General features: G+C 32.7%; 2 protein-coding genes and 1 long non-coding RNA gene across 3 annotated transcripts; 2 read left to right on the forward strand and 1 right to left on the reverse strand.

The window, feature by feature from the left end:
• The first annotated feature begins 1,237 nt into the window (after window positions 1–1,237).
• LOC123887124 (subtilisin-like protease SBT3) lies at window positions 1,238–3,454 on the forward strand. The gene has a single exon (XM_045936413.1). The coding sequence runs from the start codon at window positions 1,238–1,240 to the stop codon at window positions 3,452–3,454; it is 2,217 nt and encodes a 738-aa protein (XP_045792369.1).
• Window positions 3,455–11,887: 8,433 nt separating this feature from the next.
• LOC123886806 (cytochrome c oxidase assembly protein COX19-like) lies at window positions 11,888–13,421 on the forward strand. The gene is made up of 4 exons (XM_045936090.1): window positions 11,888–11,966; window positions 12,099–12,252; window positions 12,508–12,596; window positions 13,308–13,421. The coding sequence occupies exons 2-4, from the start codon at window positions 12,243–12,245 to the stop codon at window positions 13,419–13,421; spliced, it is 213 nt and encodes a 70-aa protein (XP_045792046.1). The 5' UTR covers window positions 11,888–11,966; window positions 12,099–12,242.
• A 5,646-nt stretch (window positions 13,422–19,067) lies between these two features.
• On the reverse strand, window positions 19,068–20,496 carry LOC123885308. The gene is made up of 2 exons (XR_006801123.1): window positions 19,474–20,496; window positions 19,068–19,246 (listed from the first exon to the last, which is right to left on the reverse strand). It is a non-coding gene; the product is annotated as an uncharacterized LOC123885308 (long non-coding RNA).
• Window positions 20,497–24,961: the final 4,465 nt, after the last annotated feature.

Here is a 24,961-nt window from a genome sequence, read left to right on the forward strand (position 1 = left end):
AGGGTACACAAAGGAGGTTGAAGTTATGCTCCATGAACAATTTCTCTTTGATAACCTGCTTGAATTCATTCGTAGTCTTAAAGAATTTGTGGATCCTAGGAATACTACCAAATTTTTGAAGTTCATCATTCTTGTTTTGAATGGAAGGAATATGAAAGAAGAATCAATATCAGTCACTTATTCATTCATACAATGAATTGTTACATGGAAGATATAGAAAGTGGTTTTCTTATGTTGTTGGAAAAGCCTATAGCATATGCCCTTGATCCTTTAGATACTTCAATGAAGATTTTTATTTTCTTAGCTGGACCTATGATTGATTATGTCCGAGCTTCAGTGATTTTAAAAGAGAGCAACTGCAGGTCACCTAGAGACAGAGTGAGTGAAGTTGTCCCACAGATTCGATTGTTTGAAGCTGGTGGATCTCGAGCACGCCGGTCTTTTCTGCAGCTTTCTTTGGCTTGTTAGCATTTGGATTATATGGACGGAAAGAAATCACAGATTGTTCAGAGGCTCAACCAGTATTCCTCACCAGTTATTGGACAAGATCAAGCTTTTTTCATATAGGTGGTTGAAGACGAAGAGTGTTACTTTGGCTTCAAACTACCATAGTTGGTGGTCTAGTCCTTTGTTATGTTTGGGCATTGTATGATTTTGATTTTGGTATTTTCTTTTTTTGTCCCTTTGTAAACTTTGGTCGTCTATCTCGGCACACCTTGTGCTGAGGAGGCTATTTTCAGTTAATATATATATATATCATTTTAGTTTCTTCAAAAAAGAAAAAAGAAAACTCCAAAACTTACCAAAAAACAAAAAGGAAACTCGCCATTATGGATTAAAAAGAATAAAAATGTAAAATACATTCTATAACAATCATAGAAAAATTTCAATGTTATAAATTACTAAAATATTTTTTATTAATTAATAAAAGTAAATATAATTACTAAAATACTGTAAAAAAAAAGTAAATACAATTTAGAAATAATTTTAAATTTGCTACAAATCCATATTTTCCAAAGATGTCAATGTATTTAGAGAAAAATATCAATGTAAGCACATACGTTTATAACCGCAGAACAACTTAAATATAGTAGTATTTTTATTATTGGATTGTAGACAACAAATTTTACTCCAGTGTTTTTTTATGCCCTTGTAAAATTAGCATCATAATCATTCATATGCCTATATACACATTTTGTTGGTAACTATTTACGATCAAAACATATTTCTTTCAATCATGACTTCCAATATTTGTCTCCACATGTTCTATTATATCACAAGCCTTCACATCATTTCTACATTGGCTCACTCTGATAATTATATCATTCACATGAATTTATCAGCTATGCCAACAATAATCTTAAATCAACATAGTTGGTATGAATCCACTCTTTCTCAAGTTACTCCTACCAATAATAATATCAAGTCTACATCTTCTAAAATCATTTATACATACAACAATGTTATGAATGGTTTTAGTGCAAATCTATCACCTGAAGAGCATGAAGCTCTCAAAATCTCCCCTGGTTACATTTCATCAATACCAGATTTATCCTTGAAGCTTGACACAACACACTCACCTAAATTCCTTGGTCTTAATCCCTACAAAGGGGCATGGCCAGCCTCTGATTTTGGCAAAGATGTCATTGTTGGGGTGGTTGATAGTGGTGTTTGGCCAGAAAGTGGAAGTTTCAATGATAAGGGAATGACTAAAATTCCTTCAAAATGGAAAGGTCAATTATGTCAATTTGAAAATACCAACAATTCATCTTTGTGCAATAAGAAACTCATTGGAGCCAGGTACTTTAACAAAGGATTCTTGGCGAAATATTCAAACATTAGTAGAACAATTGTTAACACGACACGTGACACATTCGGTCATGGGACCCACACTTCATCAATAACAGTTGGAAGTAGAGTAAATGGTGCATCTTTCTTTGGTTTAGGAAATGGAACAGCAACGGGAATAGCTTCATTGTCTAGAGTAGCCATATACAAGGCTGCGTGGGGAACAAGTGAAGTTATGTTTGTATCTGATATAATAGCTGCAATTGAAGCCGCAATATCAGATGGTGTTGATGTTCTTTCAATGTCATTTAGCTATGACAATGTGCCTTTGTATAAAGATGGTATTGCCATAGCAACATTTGCAGCTATGAAAAAAGGTATTTTTGTGTCTGCATCAGCCGGTAACGACGGACCTTCCTTTAATACTATGAGCAATGGAATACCATGGGTGACAACTGTTGCTGCTAGTACTTTAGATCGCGAATTTCATGGAAATCTTACACTTGGTAATGGAGTCTCAGTCACTGGAATCTCTTGTTATCCTGGTAAATTCTCCACTAGCAATTTTCCAATTGTTTTCATGGGTATGTGTGACAATGTTAAAAAACTAATCAAAGTAAAGAGCAAGATTGTGGTTTGTGAATTTAACAATGGAACTTCTGCTAATCTTGTGAAACCAATTCAGAATTTAATTGCAGCAAAAGTTGTTGGAAGTGTTCTCTTAACAAACACATTACAATTTGATGAATGTTCATTGTCAAGCGCGATCCCATTCCCATCTATCATTATTAACCCCAAAAATGGAGAGATTGTAAAAGATTTCATCAAGAGAACCTCTTACTCAAGTTCAATAGCAAAAATGTCTTTCAAGATAACATCTTTTGATGTTAGACCGGCGCCTAGTGTGGATTTTTATAGTTCAAGAGGACCTTCAAAGAATTGTCCATATGTTTTGAAACCCGACATTGCAGGTCCTGGTACATCAATCTTAGCAGCATGGCCCACAAATATTCCTGTGTTGGATTTTGTATCTTATAAATTCTTCAATAAGTTTAATATTTTATCCGGAACATCTATGTCATGCCCTCATATTGCTGGCGTTGCGGCGCTTTTAAAAGGTGCGCACGATGATTGGAGCCCTGCAGCCATTCGGTCGGCAATAATGACAACATCAGACATATTTGATAATACTAATGAACACATCAAAGACATTGGAACAGGTAACAAAGCAACACCTCTTGCATTGGGAGCTGGTCATGTTAATCCTAATAGAGCACTTGACCCTGGTCTTATTTATGATGCTGGTGTACAAGATTATGTTAATCTTCTTTGTGCAGTTAACTTCACACAAAAACACATCACTACCATTACAAGATCATCTGTTAATGATTGCTCTAAACCTTCATTAGATCTCAATTACCCTTCTTTTATTGCTTTTTTCAATTCTGGAAATTCCTCAAAGACAACCCAACATTTTCATAGAACAGTTACTAATGTTGGCGAAGGACAAACAACGTATGTTGCTAGCATTACACCAATTAAAAGGTTTCGTATCAACGTTATACCAAATAAGTTGGTGTTCAAGAAGAAGAATCAGAAGATAAGGTACAGGTTGAGCATTGAAGGTCCGAGAATGATACAAAAGAATAAAATATCTTTTGGATAACTTACTTGGAAGGATGAGAAGCACGTAGTCAGGAGTCCTATTATTGTAACGACCCCTAGTTTCAATTTGTAGATCACTATATATCAAATAAAAGTTTTTTTTTTCTCAAAATTTAATCATCACTTAAATCTGTCATTTATAATTATTAAATTAAATTTATGCAAAATAAATTTTAATAGCAATTTTGCTCTGACCAATGTGACATGTTCATTTAAGGAATCAACTACTGAGGTCTAAGATGATTAATTCTTGTTTTAGAATTCAGACACTTGTGCTAATATTTTACTCCCTCCGTCCAAAAATAAGTGAGTCATTTTGACTATATGCATAATGTTATATTAGAGAAAATTGTCTGATGGGGCACTATGAAAATTGTCTTGTGTCATGTTTAATGTTATATTAGAGAATGTAGGCTTGGTAATGTGGGACTGGGCTTGTTGAATCATGAATAATGTTATTATGTTTTTTTGTTAACTCGTGAATATTGTAATTTTGAGATATGAAATAAGATGAATATAATTTAATTTCTGCCATCAATGTGTATTTCTTAAATCTGATACTTGTTAGTGTTACCATTCATACAAATGATGGCTTGATAATGCAGATTGCAATGCTAAGAGTTACAATAGACTTATAGATGTATTGATTTTCATTATACTGTAACATTACATTAAGAAAGTCCAATGGAATTACATTAAATATGTGTAAAAGAATCAAGATCTCTGGAGTCTAGAGGGGAAATCATTATATCTCAGTCTTTGAATTCATTTCTATAATGATTCCCAAGTGCTATAATCCAGCTCAAATTAGGCGCGTCCGACACCTGTCGGTGTCCGTGTCAGATACCGACACCAACACTTATGATTACACTATATTATGTTATTTTTCCAAATTTTTATCGGTGTCTACGTATCGGTGTCCGTGCTTCATAGGTGTAGTGTGTGATTTCGGTAGTTACAATAAGAACGCATACAAATTTGTATTATAATTTCCAACATATGCTTAGAAGGAGGATCATGCAAAGGATAAGGAACCTCAATACCCCATCTGGATGTGAGACTTATTGCCAAAAGCCTGGGATTAACATATCTAATTCTAAGCCAAGCTCCAAACCAAAGATTGTAAAAGTCCCTAAGAACCAGCCACCCCTGTTCAAAGAACATTTCATTACACTTTCTCAAAACTCTAACTTCGATCTCATTGCCATTAGGGTCCTGAAGGATAACATGTGGATCAATTAAATCACCAAACTCCCGAACAAAACATTGAGGTAGTCTTCCCAAGACCTACAAACATGGCAAAACATATAATCAGTTCAAACACATCACAACACAATTAGTAACTTGGCACACAAGAATCTGAAACACCAATTGGCTGAAGCTTAAAAAAAATGAAACCTACACACAAGCAACAAAACAATAGCATACATACACATAAAAAACATCCATAGAAACCTCCAAATGATGTCTAATGAGATTGGTCCCAAATATAACAGATACTGTACTGAACAAATCAAAAGATTGATATACTAAAGATTGACATACTCAATGCTAGCTACCATCATAATAAACATCTAATCAGTTCAAACACAACACAACGTAATTAGTAACGTGGCACACAAGTATCTGAAACACTAATTGACTGTAGCTTGCAAAAACGAAACCCATACACAAGCATCAAAACAACAGCATGCATACACAGAAAAAAACATCCACAGAAACTTCCAAATGGTGGCTAATGAAGCTGGTACCAAAGATAACAGATAGTGTGCTAAACAAATCAAAAATTTGATATACCAAACTCCACCATCCTTAATGCTAGCCACCATCATAATATACATTTAACCCATAACCCAAGCCAAGGAGCAAGATAGGTGATATAAGAAGCAGAAAACAAACACAAATTCCAACATCTATAGAAACTTCCAATTGCTGGCTAATAAAACTGGTCCCAAATATAATAGGTGATGTACTACACAAACCAAAAGATTGATATACCAAAGAATGACATACTTAATGCTAGCCATCATCATAATATACATTTAACCCATAACTCAAGTCAAGGAGCAAGATAGGTGATAAAAGAAGCAGAAAACAAACACAAATTCCAACATCTATAGAAACTTACAAATGCTGGCTAATGAAACTGGTCCCAAATATAATAGATGCTGTACTAAACAAACCAAAAGATTGATATACCAAAGATTGACATACTTAATGCTAGCCATCATCATAATATGCATTTAACTCATAACTCAAGCCAAGGAGCAAGATAGGTGATGGAAGAATAACGAAAAAACACAAATTTCAACTCCAAATTCTAAATGATTAGAGGATAGTTTGCTGATAAAGTGTTAACACAGAATATGAACACACAAGTCTAAATAACTGAGTTTCATATAATAACCGACTCATTAACATGATACGAATCTAGCATAGATCTAACAATTATAACTCAATTTGATAAACTTAAAACACAATCCAATCTATCTATACATATCCATATATCCATATATACAATAAAGAAAATAAATAAACGAAATTAAATAGACCAAATCCTTACATTATAAGGATCACACTCCATCTGGTAAGTGTTAATGCTGCTAACCATTTCACTCACATGTGAACCATGAGCTTCATCAACCTCTCGTGCAGTCCCAAAATCCAGAAACGATGCACAGTTGATAAATGAGTTATTGGTGATAGGCATGGCTTGTGGAAGGGAATGTGTTTCAGCCATAGAAGGTAAGTGAATGAGGAGTGAACAATGGACAAAATGAGATGAAAATGGAATAGCAAGTTGAAAGGAAGAAAACGTGAATAGATGAAGAGAATGTTGATTGTCTGATAGTTGATTGCATCTTAAATTGTGGCTAGTTGACCTTGTGAAACAAAATAACCAACCAATAGATGGAATGGAATAATAATCATTACATAGTGTGATACTTCACATTGGTAAGGAGGAAAAATAAATAGGACCAATTTCCAAGAACCATACATTAAGGCATTGACTTTGTGATCAAGGCAAGATGGATGTATGCGATGACATTGTAGAAGCTCATGCTATTGATTGGTCGTGTATACATGTTGAAGGACCTCATACTCTTGATTGGCCGTGGATACATAGTTGACATGATAGCCCAATATACACAAGACACAAATGACATGATGGATGGATGTTTGCACATCATGATACAAAGCATACATTGGATGCAAGTCTTTCAATATAGACACTTGGGACATGACAATTGGACAGATATTGGCAGCATATGAGTGGGCTAGATTGGCAAAGATTCATTGGACAAATTGCATTGTTGGTGCTTAGCCATTGGTCAAACGAATTAGGGTTTGATTAGGGTTTGAAAAGGAGACTCCAAACTCCACCATCCTTTAGTATAATAGGACTTTGTTATTTTACCTAAAAAAAACCTAAAAAAGAGACATAAAATGATAGTCTATTTAATGTACCAAAAAAAATGGGGACGGCTTAAGTAGCGGACGGATTTTTTTTTCTTCTCAAAACGTCCTATTTTTACACATCCGCTACTTAAATCCCGGATGTGTAAAAATAGGGCGAGCGAGTAACCAGTAGGGTGGCAAAAATAGCTCTCAAAAAATGATAATCTATTTGTGAATTATTTTTTTTCTACCCCAACAATCTTCACTCTACCCCAACATATTTTTCAAAATACCCAGTATACCCTTATAAAAAATTAGTATATTTTAATTTTTTTTTGTCGTATTATACTGTTCCGGTAGACTGTTTCATCCTCTCAAAAAATTGTTCCGTAAGTATTTATCTTTACCGGTATGTTAATTTTACCGGTACACTTTTTAAAAATTGTTCTGGTATGTTAATTTTACCGGAACACTTTTTAATAAGTGTTCCGGTATGTTGATTTTACCGGTACACTTGATTTTAATAAGTGTTCCGGTATGTTTTTTTTGAAGACAAAGTGTTCCGGTATGTTTTTTTGAAGACAAAGTGTTCCGGTATGTTTGATTCCTTCTACTCGTCCTATCAATTTTATTTGCTTAGATTATGAATCAATCACATCACTTGTAGCGATATCTATTTCAGCTAGTATGCGTTTCCTTCTACCCATAACCCCTTTTTGTTCGGAAGGTTGCTGGGGGGTCATGAAACCCATTTTGGGACTGTTCACCACCGCCGGCATCGCCACGGTGGTTGTTTGTCCCTTCTACTTAATTTGCGTCAGAGGTTTGCTGGTGCAGGTGAGCTTCTTTCATGGGTGGAGTTGATTTTATTAAATCTAATTCAAAGTGTTTGTTTAGAGGCACAACAAATTGGATGGAGTTTCAGTTTGGTGTGTTTGTGTTTCCAGATTTGTTGAAAAGAAAATGTTGCATAAAAACTGCAGCTCTTCTAGCATTGAACGAAGAGATAGTGTTTACCGGAACTCTTATTAAAAGTATACCGGTAAAATCAACCGGAACACTTATTAAAAAGTGTACCGGTAAAATTAACATATCAGAATATTTTTTAAAAAGTGTACCGGTAAAATTAACATACCGGTAAAGATAAATACTTATCGGAACAGTTTTTTTGAGGATGAAACAATCTATCGGAACAGTATAATACGACAAAAAAAAATATTAAAATATACTAATTTTTTATAAGGGTATACTGGGTATTTTGAAAAATATGTTGGGGTAGAGTGAAGATTGTTGGGGTAGAAAAAAAAAAATTCTCTATTTGTAGCCCATTAGTTTTTGGTCCATTAACTAATTATCGTTATATTTAAATCCCTTAACTACATTTATGTTAGTCAACTTAATCTGTTAGTTTTTGTCAACAACCGTTAAGTTTGGTACAATGTCATCCGTAAACTTGTGATGTGGCAAATTCTCTCATTCATCTTCTTCATTCACAAAAATCCGGAAACCAACAAATTTGCAACTCCAAAAAATTACTCAGACATTACAACTCTAAAAATTTACAACAAAAAGTCCAATTTTTTTATAAAAAATTACACTCTTGAATTACTTTAGTGGTAGACCACCCTTACAAACAAACACATATCAAACATAGCTAAAGAATAATTATAGACCACAAAACCAGCAACCTCCAAGATGTGTAAACAAATTAGTGCCAATTCAAGAACTGAATTACTTACCCCTGTTTCTTCCCCAGAATCAATTCATGCAAATTCAAGAGCATGCAGAAACAATTGAGTTACAAACGAAAATTTGATACAGATTATGATTTTAGCAGTTATGATTTTCTATTCACGAATTGAATTTCTGTTCACATTTAAGTTAAACACTTTTCAACTCCAAGCTAATTAGAAGGTTCACATTGACTAGAAAGGATGTGAGTGTTGCTAATACATTCCCCTTACATAATCGAATCCCGAATTCGAAAATGGTTGCGACGAATCTTTCCATTTCTTAAGGATTTTGTCGACGTTTCCCTTTAAAAATAAAACTTGGTTGGTGACTCTGTAGCCATTTCGAGCATTTTTATGCTCGTGCATTTTTCGCGGTGCTACAAGAGCTCATTAACATTTTTCGCGCCTACACCATTTTATTCGTTTTATTGCATTTTGCTTCATACAGGTAATGGAATTTAGGCCTCGTTTGGCTCTACTTATTTTCCACTTTTCTACTTCTCCTAAAAGAAATAGAGAAATAGAAAATTGTATTTCACTCTATTTCTCCTTAAAGTAATTAGAGAAATAAAGTAAAGAAGTAAAAACTAAGAAGAATTTTGGTTAAACACAATTTTTTACTTATTTACTACTTTTAAGGAGAAGAAAAAAAGTGAAAAATAAGTAGGACCAAACGGAGCCTTAGTCTTGTTTGAAGACCTCTGTGTTTGCTAGTGGTTTGCCTTTAAGTGTGCAGATTGAAGACTTTTTTGGATTTGATATACCTCCTTGTTGCCTTCATGGTGATTTAGCCCTTGGTTTTAGTTTCTATATATGATGGTTAAGTTGGGCAGTGGGCAGAATGATACAGCTAATCATTTCCTTATAGGAATGTTTCCTTATTCAGCGAGGGAAGAGAAAGTAAATCTAGACCTGATTGATTAAATAGGAGAATGTTTTCCTGCCATTGTTTTTTATGCATGATTTGAGTGGTGAATTTTACTCTAGGAGATCTCTACTTATAGACACATTTTTTTTCCTTCAATTGAGCAGGAAAAAGATGAGCTAATGTTTGCCTGATCATTTGTTTAATGCAGCTTATATTTTAAGAATCGTGTGATGTTTTATTATGTTATTATTAGTCTGATTTTCAATCAACCTTATGGATGACTTACATATTGAGTGAGTTGTATAATGATTATCCCTCTAATATAATTATAAGGTCGAATTATATTTAGTTTAATCTTTTATATTATAAGCTTGTATACACAAGCAAACCCTAAACCCTAATTTGTTTTGTGTGTTTTCCCTCCATTTTATGATGCAAGGCAAAATTTTCAACCACTATGACAAGTATAGCGTGTATATTCTTCTTAATTTCAGTGTTGATTACATTCGACATTTTAAAGAACAATCATCTTAAAGCGTATTAAATTTTGATCTTGTACTAGGAGTCTAGGACACAATAAGCTTCTATTGATAGGGAAAGTTGGTCCACTTGCCTAACTTTCTCAAATTGGGACAGCTATGTTGAAAATTGACTTTGTTTTTTTCTCTTCTGCATTGATAACTTTCAACAAGTCAACCTACTAAAATTGGTATTTTAAAACAAGACTACAATGCTGACTCGTTGAACAAGAATGGCACTAAAAACTTTGAAGCATAAAGGAGGTTTAACAAAAAACTTTAGAATAAGATTACTACCGTTTTACATATGACAATTGTCCTATAAGCTTAGCTGTGGGGACATTGGGATATCGCATATATTATGTAGGGGTTAGAGTTCGAATCCCGAACACTCAACTTAAGACAATTAACAATGAATTGATTTAAGTGGTAAGAAATTTAGATCTTTTAAACAAGTGGTCACGGGTCAATTTTTCACAGTTATGTATGAAGAAAATTTGATTAGAAAAACCTCTTTTTGTATCCCACAAGTTCTTGACAGAGATAAATCGCTGATAAATGATTGTTAAAATTTCCTACCTATAATTTGTTAACAAAATCCATAAAACAATAACCGCCAACAATTTTGCAATCCTCGCATACAAAGTTCTTAAGATTCCAAGTTAAGTCTATGCATCAATTTCGAATTAACTTGGCCGTAAACTTTTTTTGTGTCAAGACCGCAAACTTAAATTTTAATAAATTCATAAATGAAATTGAGTTTTACTTTTTTTTTTTCTTTTTTTTTTTTTACAAAAAATTGAGTTTTACTTAGTTGTAAACTTGTAATAAACTCAAAATCAGATTAACTTGTAGGAGATTTTATTCGTATTAGATTTGTGCGTTATAATTGAGTCCAAATATTAAATTATTAATATTTTATATATGTAATTTTGATATGAGATAATTTTATGAATCGAGGTAACAAATTGATTTTATATGGATAATAATCAAATATTATTTATCAAAATTGTCAAAAATATAAAATTTGATATTTTTTGATTTTTTAGTGATAAGGCAAATGGTACTACTTGACTTTCATTGATCATAGCAAGGCCTTATATAGCCAATGTACAAGATACAAGTTAGTTACAACAAACTTAACAATCTTAACAAACTCAAACTAAGCTAACTTGCGCCTTAAGCTTCTGCTGCAACACGCGCGCACCTTGACAGCAGGCCTGGCTCATAGGCTTGGCAAGCTTGCTCATGAGCATTGCATCTAACTAGCTTACATTTGATCAATACACACCTAACATTTAGTCTTTATAATAGTCAATACTAAATACTTTTCAGGAAATCTCCTCTAAATCACTAGTATTGCTATCGAAATCATGACCATCAGCATGTAGGTTCCATATCCAAGTGGTAGTATCAAGTCCCTTAGCTATTGTTCTTGAGAAATGATCAGGTTTTGCCCATTGCTTGGATGAAGTTTTTATGGGATCCCTATCTACCAAAATTTTGACTTTTGGTTCCGGCAAGCGAATAATCATTGAGTCCTCCTATTTTCGAACAACACATACAAAGACCCGCCAACATAAAACATAATTAGGAAACTTATGAGAAATCTTTGTATTGAATATTTTTCCCTTCTATCTCCCATTTATCTAGTATCTATCTATTTTTAGTTATTCACTAGAACAATTATGATCCACTTCAAACCAAACAGATCTTAAAAGTTAAAACATCACGTTTCTTAAAGATAAATTACGAAAATTAAGAGTAGCTCTTAAACCATAAAACAGGGTTCTTAAGTTAAACTACGAAACTACCCTTAATATTTTAATAAAGTTACTATTTTATCCTCCAAACCCTTTCCCTGTTACGCGCAACCTCTAACACGAGCTCTAATCCCTGATTCATGAACGCAAACTCTCCGGAGCATCACCTTCAACGGTGCATCGTTAACACAAACTTGCCGGAGCAGCCAGCATCAATCACCAAAGCATCCGTGTAATTCATTCTCTTCCATTTTATCTGATTCTGAAAACTAATTAATTGCTTACACTTCATCTCTTTTCTCTTAGAACTTCTGTTTTCACTACCTCATTGCTGATTAATCGTTTCAAACTCAACTCAATGCAGCGGTTAATTTTCACTGTTCTCTCGTTATTCGCCATCGGCAACAAAGCTTGTTCGGTGATCAGAGGCACTAAAACTCCGGTAGGGAAGAATCTTAAAGTCTCTTATCGTTTGATTTCCAATTTAAGCTTGACAACAAACCTAGAAATGAGTTCAGGTATTCATTTATTTTTTTTTACTTCTTTAATTTGATAAATCACTCGCATATCTTATAGTTAAGTCTTCAATTATTTTTTCCTTCGTTAATTTGATGAATTACTGACATATTTTACGGTAGTTTATATGTGAAAGGATTGAATTAAAGGATTGGTTTAAAAATTAATGAAAATTATTAGTTGTTAAGGCTTCAAAATTGAGGTAATGTTTGCTTTGATTCTAAAGTTTCATTCTTTGAATCTGGTGTAATAATCAGGTGGTGCATTTGGTGGCAACAGGGGACTCCGTCCGGTGCCTCTCGAAAAGGGAGTTTTCCCATTGGATCATATGCATTTGTGTGACCTGGTATGGTTCTTCTTCTCTCAATTATCCATCAACAATTGAAGGCTTAAGAAGCAAAGACCTTGCAAGTTTTTTATCGGAATTGTGGGCTAGCTTTTAATGTTTAATATATAGGTTAAATTTGGCGTTTGAGGCAGAATTTAAGATAAACTATGCTCTATAGTTGTTATTATACAGTAAAATTTTAAATTGATAACCACGATGGGTGTGTGACTAAACTCCTATATTTGTTCTTAACCTTGGCATTTGTCGTCGTATTAATCCTTGGACAAGACTCGCCAGAGAAATATAGATACAAGTCATATCCCTATTAGGTTAGTACTTAAGTTATGCTTTTGTTACATTAATCCTTCATCATGCATCACTACATCGGGGATTGACTTGAACAACGAAAAACATATTGAGGACTTTAATTTTATTTCTTTAGTGTAAGGACTAGGGGTTGTCGGGTTGATAAAACATGAATCAAGGTTAGAAACAAAAATAGTTGTTCACTTTAGATTCTCTATCATGATAAAGCTAAAGTGAACAGAACAGAACATAACAGAATAGAGCGTTTTGGGTTTAAGAGCTGCAATTCTTTGCTGTGACTCCGACGTGCATCTCCAAGCGTTTAATAACGCCAAAACAAACAAGCAATAGATTGTCAAATGCTATCAGATTATATTTTGTCTATCTTCTTGTACCTTGATTCCCTTATTGGCCTCATTTCAGGACAAGAAAGAATATCTCAACTGTCTAAAGACTGCTGGAAACAAGTCTGAAATATGTAGGGAATCCATTATTATTCCAAGCAGTAATTTTGAAATAGTTTATTGTCAAGGATGAAATTATACAACATTATCTTTGGTTTATGAACTTAGTACCATTTGTTTCAAGATCTCTGTGTTTGTTAGTGGTTTGCCTTTAAGTGTGCAGATTGAAGACTTTTTTGGATTTGATATACCTCCTTGTTGACTTCATGGTGATTTAGCCCTTGGTTTTAGTTTCTATCTATGATGGTTAAGTTGGGTTACCTCTATCCTAGATGGTGGCATATGGTTGCTTTATGATTGATTAGCTGGTTTTGTCTGTGCTATTTCATCTTGAGCACAATAATATTGGTTTTGTTGCTCTCAAGTGGCAGATAGCTGAGATTACTCCTTACACCAAAGAAAATGTTTGAACCAATGAATATTCTATCTATTGAATTTCGTTTAGATTTTAGTATTTTTTAAAAATTAAACCGAATCAAACTAGCCAATATATCTATTTTGATTTGGTTCAATCTTCGATTGATCGAATTACATCATAATATAATACCAAATTCACATACACACAAACTTAGACATCATGAATATTACACATAAATTTATTTAATTACTATGATTGGACACAATTTTCATTTTTGATCATGGAAGGATTTGAGGTGGAATACAAAATTTATTGTAGTATACGTAGTACAAAGGACAAAATAGAATTCACTATCATGACTCTCAACTATATTATAGAAATTCATCGATCATAATAAAATTAATTTTACAAAATAAGAAGCATTAGAACAAATGAAAATATTAATGATTTTTGGTTATAATCAATATTGAGATTATATATACTTTAATTTTGTTGTACTTAATTGTTTTACTTTCTCACTTACATATTGATTGGCACACCAGATTATATATAAACTTCATTTATTTCAATAATAATAATAATATTACATATTGATTGGCACACCATATTATCAATAACAAACTTACACACCAGGGATTATTTAGTAATATATGATCACACTCTCACAAACATTATTATTATTATTATATATAATAATAATAATAATGTTATGATATGATAGTAATAGATAGATAGATATATAACAATACCATTATTTTATATATATTATATGATAATAGATAGATATATATATGATCCGATCATCAAGCTAATTAAGCTGGGGTTGGCGGGAGGACATGATCATTACCGGAAGAAGCGGGAGCAGCTGGCGGGTTTGTCGGGACGGAAGAAGCTGGAGCAGCTGGGGTTGAATGAGGACAGTATGCGGCAAACAAGTCACAAAATAGATGTAGTGTCTGACATTTCAAATACCAATAGTTACACATAATATACCAATCAGTCTTTTCATTTTCATAAACATCTTTTGCAGTTGCAGCAGTAACACCTAATATTGTGACTGTGATGAAAATAAAACTTATCATTTTTGAATTCATGGTATATAATATATATTATCTTTTCAATATATTTTGTATGGATGAATGAATTGTTAAAACAAGTTACTCTAATTTATAATACAAATTGTTTCCTTATATTCATGTATTAAATATTAAGTCAATGAAGTGGTTGTGTTATCTTTTCAATATTGTTATATAGAGTATTATCTTTTCACTATTTTTGTTTTATTCATCCCCACTTATTTTCTGTTTACACAATATATATAGAAAATAGACCATATATTACAATAGAATAATTATGAAAAAACAGGAAGTGCGGTTTTAAAAAGGTTTAACGTAGTTTACCATCCAACTTCTTAATTAGTTTTCCATTTCTAAACCTAGCTAGTACTCCTTACCAAACAATTTTTTTTTCCTACTTTTTCTATAAAACAAATTTAAAAAATTAATTTATAAAAAAAGTATTTAATTAAGTCAATGAAGTGGTTGTGTAATTAACGTACAAGAATTTAAAACAATACTAGATACATAATCTTTTAATACATTCTTTTTTTTTTTGTTCAAAATCTTTTAATACATTCTACTATGACATATATTACATTAATAGCACAAGTTTTTTTTAGAGATAAAGAATTTTCTTACAGTTATATATTATATATGAAAGTAAGCGTCCTGTGTAAGGGTGATCAATAGTCCTACTTCTGTAAATTTAATAATCTTATGTTAAAACATAAATTCTTGAAACTCAAATTTTTTTTAACTATATATTATTTTTTCAAATTTTCTACTTCAAGAGCATATATTTTTTTTAAGAAGCTAAAATAAAATTTGATTAAGAAAGGGATTTAGTCACAAGATGTACAAATACGTTTTCTACTAATTTTCTTTAATTTAGTTAAATTTTTATTAAGATCAAATAAATTTTATAGACTTCTAAAAATCTAGTTCTTCAAGAACTCAACAAAACTAAGTCAATGAAGTTGAAATTAAACCACGTGGCAGGGCAGGGACGGATCCAGAAATTGATGTGACAGGGGGCCGAAAAATGTAATATTAAATGTTAAATAAGTAAAGTTTGAATTCAGTAGAAAGATGATTAACTAAAGTCTGACAAAAAAAATTTCCTTCAAAACATTGATAGTATAATTTTAAAAGTAGTTCATTCCATTTTTATTTCCTTAATCATTGCCATAAAAACACTATTTAGCATGACCTTAAATATGACTAAGAAATGAGGGAGTATAATTTTTTTATTCAGTATGACTACACATATATTATTAGTATTGTAAGGCAATGAACAAGAGAGAGGGAGGGGCCCAAGCCCCTACTTGCCCTTGCCCAAGTCCGTCCCTGCACGTGGGTTCGGGAGCTAGCCATGTCTTAAAATTTATTCGAGTCAAATGATATAGATGAAAATATTCTCTAAACTACTCTTATTATGGTATTGCCATTCAAAAAAAAAAACACTCTTATTATGGTAGAGTTTTTTTTTTTCTTCTTCAGATGGGAATGTTCTTTAATTAATTTGAGAATGACATGGAGTTATATTAATATTATTAGTCTTTACCATTTTATTTCGCTTTTTTATTTTTAAACGGAAAATAAAAATGAAATATCTAACTTTCTTTTAATATATATAATATTTTTTTCTTCTAACAAAAAAAAAGGAAATATGTGACTTTTTTTCAATATTATAACAATTACGAATTTATTTTTTTCAACGGAAAATATATTATATTGGCACACAAGATTAACCGCGTATGTGATGTCTAGTCTAATAAAGATGAGATATTGGAGAGAGTCACATATGTTGCGATATTCAGTAGGATCCAGATGTCTGTTGTCATCATACAATTCAATTGGTTTAGGACTAATTGGAGTGTTGGTCTTTGAGGCTTCAAGCATGTTGGCATTTGCTAGAAGATCTTGTGCATATTTTGTTTGGGAAACTATAAGACCTCCGGGAAAGTATATGACTTCAAGAGCGAGGAAGTAACTAAGTTGTCAACATGCTTAGTAAAGAGTCTGCTTTACTACATATAAAACCAACAGAATCAAGACAAGTAGACGTCAAAAATGCCTTCTTACATGACAAGCTTAATGAACGTGTCTACATGAAAAAACCGTCTGGCTTTGTGCACACACTACTTCCTGACCATGATTGTCTCCTTCATAAATCCATCTATGGAAGATGCACTAGCTTGTGGTGCATCGTCTAGTGGTCGGACATCCTGCCCAATCTACATCACAAAAAACATTAATGGTTAGAAAGCTTTATTATTTGTGACCTTGTAAGCTTAAGTAATTAAGGGGCCGTGTTATTTTTCACATTATCTTTGGTTTATGAGGTTAGTACCATTTGTTATTTTTTTTGGTTGATTGATGAAATGACTTTTTATTTTTTTATGTTATTTCTCTCTAAGATAGTAGAAAATGCTTACATTTTTTTTTGGTGTCACGGCTCACTTTTTTTAGCTTTAAAATATTATTATTAACAAATACAGTAAGTATTTAATTTCTAAACAAGCCCTGAATTGCTTTACCATTCTCGATTCACGAACACCCTGAAACATGCATTCTTCATACGAAACTCTCAAAATCGCTATCACTCTCAAAATCCCTATTACTCCAATACTTAATCCCTCACCGCACTCATGTTCATCACGATTCAGCATCGAATCCTAACCGCACTCAAAATCCTTAGTGTTCATCACAATCAACACTGAATCCCTAACTCACACTGAATCCCTAACTGCTCCCTTAGAATGGTTCTCACTCGCACGATCACTTTTTCAGAACTATGAACTGTTCTCGTTCGTACCAACGGTCACTTCCGAATCGCTAGCTCACTAGTTCTTTTGTAACCAATTTTTTTTTTTTGCGAGTGTGGGATTGATTATGAATAGGGATTTAGAACTGTGATTGTTGGTTATTTTATGAATCGTTTGTGTTTGGTTTTGGTTCTATGTTTTATCTTTTAATTTGTTTACATGAGAAAGTTTAGTTCTAGATTTGATTTTGTGTTGAGAAAGTTTTCTTGTTGTGAGAAATACTTGCATGACCATTAATATTTAGTTCCAATTTGGCCACACTCACATAATTGAGAAAAAAGTATAAAGAAAAAATAATTAAATAATGTGTATATTTTGTTATGTGTGTGACTAAATAATGACCAAGACCATACATGTATTTCTCTCTTGTTGTAACGGTATGTTTGAATACATAGTATTGAGTGAATTTATATAAGCTTTTTTTTTTTTTTTGTTTTTGTTTTTGTTTTACATATAGGCTCTTTACTTGTGTAGCTTTAGTTATTATTGAATTATGAGCAATGCTGTATACTACGAAAATCTGATTAACGAATTCCACCACACACACATCATGTGACATTTTTTTTTAAAATTAAATAATAACAAATATTAAATTGGTCTTTTGGAGGAAAACATGGGGTGGAAGTATAATTCTTAGGTTTTTTACTTGTATGTGTATGTAGTAGATTTCCCAACCGTGCGACGCATGTGAAAGAATTTGTTTATATGATATGATTTTATATTTCGTTTGTTAGTACGACCAATAAATAATTTCACATAATATTTCGATATCATTATAAATTAAACTAAATATAATTCGACCTTATAATTAGATTAAAGGGATAATTATTATACAACTTACTCAATATGTAAGTCATCCATAAGGTTGATTGAAAATCAGACTAATAATAACATAATAAAACATCACACGATTCTTAAAATATAAGCTGCATTAAACAAATGATCAAGGCAAACATTAGCTCATCTTTTTTCTGCTCAATTGAAGAAAAAAAATGTGTGTGTAAGTAGAGATCTCAAGCTAATGGGTTGGGCCAAATTAATAGTAGCACCCCCAACTTCTTTACAAACATTAGCTCAATATTTTACCACCCAATTGAAGAAAAAAAATAAGTGTGTATGAGTAGAAATCTCAAGCTAATGGGTTGGGCCAAATTAATAACAGCACCCCAAGTTTTGTTACAAACATTAGTTCATATTTTCTCTGCCCAATTGAAGAAAAAATGTGTGTATAAGTAGAGATCTCAAGCTAATGGGTTGAGCCAAATTAATAATAGCACGCACAACTTCGTTACAAGCATTAGCTCATTTTTTCCCGCCCAATTGGAAGAAAAAAAAGTGTGTATAATTAGATATCTCAAGCTAATGGGTTGGGCCAAATTAATAATAGCACCCTCAGCTTCGTTACAAACATTAGCTCATCATTTTCATGCCCAATTGAAAAGAAAAAAAGTGTGTATAAGGTAGAGATCTCAAGATAATGGGTTGAGCCAAATTAATAATAGCATTTCAGCTTCGTTACAAACATTAGCTCATTCTTTTTCTGTCCAATTGAAAAGAAAAAAAAGTGCGTATAAGTAGAGATCTCAAGCTAATGGATTAGGCCAAATTAATAATAGCACTCCCGCTTCGTTACAAACATTAGCTCATCATTTTTCTGCCCAATTGAAAAGAAAAAAAAAGTGTGTATAAGTAGAGATCTCAAACACGATTAATTATGTAAATAACATGAGAATTATGACCCTTTATCTACCCAATAGAAAATATCTCTTTTAACGTTTGTCAGAAAATGTATTCTAAACTTTACTTTTCAAAGAGGAAAAGTAGTTGTATCTTTTGCAGAGTGGAATATTTAAATGAAGAAAATATAGAGGAAGTTTTTACCCTTTTTAATATAGGAGAAGACAACGTTTTGCAGTCACCAAGGTCAAGTTCTTGAATGAATTTTCAATATATTTCTCCTTGTATCTCTCCTTCTCTTTAGCTCCATCCATCCCTATCTTGTGTTCTTTGTATTCCAACTTGGTTGATCTTGTTGAATGACCGTAGTAGCTAGTGGCTCTGAACATGATATATTGAATTCCTCTAGTTTCAAAATGGGACTTAGAGGCTAATTTTGTTCACATGAGAAGGAACGACAAAGGCTTTATTTTTCTTCTATGGTAGGCTTTATTTTTCTTTCACAATCAAATGAGAGTTTTCAAATACAATGAAAGCTATACATGTGTCGCGGTGATTTTCGGAGATCAAAGCTATTGATTAGACTTTGACTCGCAAAATAAGAAGTCACCACCAAACTTTAATTTATCCAAGAGAAGGGGAAAAAATCGAATAAAATCCACAAATAAACATGCAAAGCTAAAGAAGCGATAAAGCAATAAGCAATGCAATAAGAGATCAAGGTACGGGGGTTGATTATGCAAAGGGAAGGTATTAGCACCCTAAGCATCTATAGTACTCTATAGGAACCTCTTGTAATATATATGTTTTTGGCTAAAATTGTTTGCTTGTAAATGATTGGGGAGATGAGAAAAGAAATATCTTTTTATTAATTTTTGATTTGGAAAGACGCGAAAGTCTCATGCCTACGTACCAATGAAGGATCAAAACCTCGTAGTTCGGGGTAAAAATAATAAAGTGGTTTGTTTGATTGTTTTTTAGGAGAAGAGACAAGTTGTCATCTTAAGTTAAAACTCCTTTAATCCACCACAAACATGATGACGATAGATCTTTGCTTCACAATAGGGAAGGGCTCTAATTTGGATATCAAATCAACAAGTATGCCACTAACTCTCCTAGGTGGAAAAGAATCAATATCTTTTGATTAAATGTTATGGGGAATTTGAGTTTTCAACCATAGATGACTCATGTCTAAACTCTTTGAGAAAAGAGTTTTTAAAGTCAAAAGCCAAATGACAAAAAGGTTTGAGTGAGTTTTTGTATTTTTTAGTCTTTTGAAAATGTTTGGATATGCTTAAGTATGTTAAAACATTTATTGAAAAAAGAGTTGAAAATCTCTTGACGAAAGTCAAGGTTTCTTAAAAAAGATTCTTTTTGAAAATTAGTTTTTTTGAATGTTTAGGGATTTGTGTTTTTTAAAGTAAGGAAGTGCTTTTGAAAAATAAACTTAAGATGAAAGTATTAATTCAAGTAAGCAATCCAAACATTAAACATGAATTTATTAAAATAAGCTTGAGAGGTTTTGATTAATTAATCACTTAACTAACAATCACTTATTTAAGTGTTTAACCATTTAAGCACTTAGTAATTTAAGCACTTTTTATCAAACAACTTAAATGGTTACTCACTTAATCAAGTATTTAATTAATTGACCAATTAATCAATAACTCAAATAATCATTTTAAAAAAATAATCACTTATTTAAATAAGCACTTATGCGAATAAGCACTAGAAAATAAATAAACCGCCACTGGGGGTGTAAACTGGGTGGTGTAAACTGGGTTTTGGCGTGAAGAAATAGCAATCTGCAACACTAAGCCCAGCCCAGCTGATTTTCGTCCAGACAAACAAAATAAACAGGATAGGATCCTGTGTGGTATGAAAACAGAGGCGCACAATAGACGTCACGCATCTGAGTCCTTCAATTAAATCCGGCGGCTAGGATTTAACAATCCTGTAACTGATCTCGGCCCTTGGATTATTTAAATGAAATCTGACGGTTATGACTTAAAATGGGAAGGGAGCCAATGGCGTACTGCCACGTCATCGTCTTCAACCTCCCCTCCTTCAAACCTGAAGAAGAACACGGCTAAGAAGCCATGGAAGCTTCAAGAGCTTCGGCCGAGCAACAATAACAACATCAAAACTTCATCAAAAATTAAAAGATTATAGACCATTTTGCTCCAAATTTAATGAAGATTATGAATATACACTGAAAGTTTATCAATTCTTACTCAAACATTCGAATTTTTCAAATTAAAGTAAGAACCCTAAAACTTCAAATACAAATTATATATTATTTAAGCACAATAAGAACTCATGCGTATAGGGCTTTCACTTATCACATCATGTACTACATTTTGTATTCACGAATCATCCAAAGATAATGCATGTATGATGGAGTTCAAGGTCACGAAAATTTACCTATTGGAGCAAGGTCCAATGCCCCTTCAAATGATGTTTCGAGATGAGAAAATGATACCTTTAGCTTACTTGAGTCCCCAGGAGTGTAATGGTATAGTTACTTTTCCTTTAAACCTTCTGAAATGTTCTACCCAATTCAAGTTGAAAGTGACAAAAAATGGGCTTTGGGAGATGGTAATGGAGGTGTTACAGTTGATGATAAATGCATACAGAAGTTTATTTATGGTGTATGGATGATGATTCAATGGAAAAATTGGAAGAAACTTTGAGGAAATGCAAGTTTCGAAATTAGGATTTTTGAAAGTGTAGTAATGGAGTTTTTGAGTGGATTTTGTTGATGTTTGTTCTGAGGCTTGAGGGGCTTTTATAGAGGTTCCAATGTGTCTTCAGAAGTTGATGGAATTGACTCTAGTTGCATCTCAATGCTGGTTTGTCTCCAAAGTTACAAAAGTGGTTCAAAAGCATCATGGTTCCAAGATGAGATGGAGTGAACAAGGAGGCAATGTGGGAAGCTTTCTCTGAGTTTAGGAGGTTGCTTCTAAACTTTAGGATGGAGTGTGATCAGAGGAAACAATAACAAAGCTCAATGCATGAGTTGTTGGAGAAAAGCAAGCTTTACAAAATGTCAATGAAACTTTATGCAAAAAGTGCTCCAAAAAGGACATGTAATTTGGACAATGCTTCAAACACTTGGATAATGCACTAAAAGTCTGTGTAAAACATCAGTTTTGTTGAGATTTAGAAGCAACATAGGCCTGCAATTACTGATCACAAGGTTTGGATTTGGTTTGAGCAAGAAATTGACATGGTTTTTTGACCCATAAATCAGCTCTAACATGGTCACTTCTCCCCTTCAAAACTTGGTTCTCAAGAAATCTAAGTTCATGCTCTTGGTGTCATTGGAAAGATGGCATCCTCCTCTACAACTTTGATTTTGATCACTTGTCCTGAATACATTGGGATCATAGAGAAAACTGGCCACCAAAATTCAAATTTTAAGCTGTTTGACACTTAGAAAAAATTCTAAGTGTTTTTGACAGTTTTTTACAATTTGAAATCTCATGTTTCCTTGTTGCTATAAGCCACTCAAGAACTCTTCTGAATCGAAACTCTTCACCATGATATAGTATCATATGAAATCTTAAAATTAAGATCTTGTTTGCTCAAAATGGATGCTTGGATTGGAAGTTATAAGCTTGCAAAGTCATGCACTTGATAATGTCAAAAAAAACTTAGAAAAAATTTCTAAGTGTGAGATTTCAACAACTTGGAGAATCAACTTTGGTCATCAACTTTAAGCATTGTAAAGATCTTTTTGACTTCAAATATTTTTACCACATTTCAATATGCCATGATAGCTTTCCAAAGAGTCATTGTTTGCAAATTTATGATTCTTGAGCAAGAAGATACAATCTTGATAAGTTGGCTCCATGAACATGAAATTTTCTATACTTAGAAAAATTTCAAAACCCTAGTCTTTGATTTTTGAAACATTTTCTTGACTTTCTTGATTCAAAACCATGTCTTACCAAAGAGGCAAGCACAACAAGATATCTTGTATTTTTTTATTTTTTTATTAATGATGCATGAGAATATGAGGTGGGATCTTAGGTCAAAAATTGGGGTATGACAGATGCCCCTATTTAAGTTTCTTCATCCGGAGATATGAAGATCGAAATCTTTGTATTGACGGGATTTAAGAGACTTAAATATAGAATACACAATTTTGGACCTAAGATACCGAAAAATTGTTATGATGCAAATATGGATGCAAGACTCTAAATCTTGTGGGAAGAGACGTCACAAGAGACAAACTACTACTACTAGAGAAACCAGGAATATGACAAAGAAAATCCACAGGGGAATAACAAAAGTGACCCGACTGAAGAAGAGAAATAACAAAAAAGGATGTCCAAGTCCATTAAGGAAAGGAATCCAACTCCACTGGAGAAATGATATAATTTCACTGGGGAAGAGATTACCTACTATCATGCAAGTGATAGCTTGTCAAGGTAAATAAAAGAGACATGACATTATCTACCATTCAAACAAATGATAGCATATCAAGATAATGAAAAGAGGAGACATTACCTACTATCAAAATAGAGTGATAGCATGTCAAGATAATGAAACCAGATATTACCTACTACCATACAAATGATAGCATATCAAGGCAATACGAAAAGAAAGAGACATTATCTACTACCCAACAAAGTGATAGCATATCAAGATAATGAAAGCCTATATTACCTACTATCGTAACAGTGATAGCATATCAAGGCAATACGAAAAGAAATGAGACATTATCTACTATCCAACAAAGTGATAGCATATCAAGATAATGAAACCATATATTACCTACTATCGTAACAGTGATAGCATATCAAGGCAATACGAAAAGAAATGAGACATTATCTACTATCAAACAAGGTGATAGCATATCAAGATAATGAAACCATATATTACCTACTATCGTAATAGTGATAGAATATCAAGGCAATACGAAAAGAAATGAGACATTATCTACTATCCAACAAAGTGATAGCATATCAAGATAATGAAACCATATATTACCTACTATCGTAACAGTGATAGCATATCAAGGCAATACGAAAAGAAATGAGACATTATCTACTATCAAACAAAGTGATAGCATATCAAGATAATGAAACCATATATTACCTACTATCGTAACAGTGATAGCATATCAAGGCAATACGAAAAGAAATGAGACATTATCTACTATCCAACAAAGTGATAGCATATCAAGATAATGAAACAAGGAAATTACCTACTATCAAACAAGCGATAACATATCAAGGTAATATCACTCCAAAGATTGAATGATAACAAACTTCTACTATTAGAATAGGAAAATTGATAACTCTACCGGGAAATTCAAAAAAGCCGCGAGTAGGTTAGATTGAAATACAGATTTCTTAACAATGAGAAAAATGTATGTAAGGTTTTTCACCAAAATTTCTTGACATGACTCACTGGAGATAAAACCACTTGAGAAAATTGAGTGAAGATATATTTTGTGATATACAAGTCGCTTGAATAAAGAGACTGCCACTTGCCGCTCGGGGACGAGATTCAATCCAGGAATGAACTGGAGAGAAACGGTCAAACAAGACTCCATATCCAATGAGGAATAAACTCAACTGGGGATTTTCCTATCTACATATTGGAAAGGAAAAAAACTAGAGCAACCTTCTTCCACGAGGGATGAACTCAGTGGGGAATTTAGAAAGAATACACATTTTCT

Source organism: Trifolium pratense, linkage group LG5, assembly GCF_020283565.1.
Source record: "Trifolium pratense cultivar HEN17-A07 linkage group LG5, ARS_RC_1.1, whole genome shotgun sequence".
Lineage (NCBI taxonomy): Eukaryota > Viridiplantae > Streptophyta > Magnoliopsida > Fabales > Fabaceae > Trifolium > Trifolium pratense.

Coding starts and splice junctions, on each gene's coding strand:
- LOC123886806 (XM_045936090.1), top strand. Junction 12,597..13,307: donor ATATGCATTTGTGTGACCTG/GTATGGTTCTTC, acceptor GCCTCATTTCAG/GACAAGAAAGAATATCTCAA.
- LOC123887124 (XM_045936413.1), top strand. CDS start 1,238: ATGACTTCCAATATTTGTCTCCACATGTTCTATTATATCACAAGCCTT.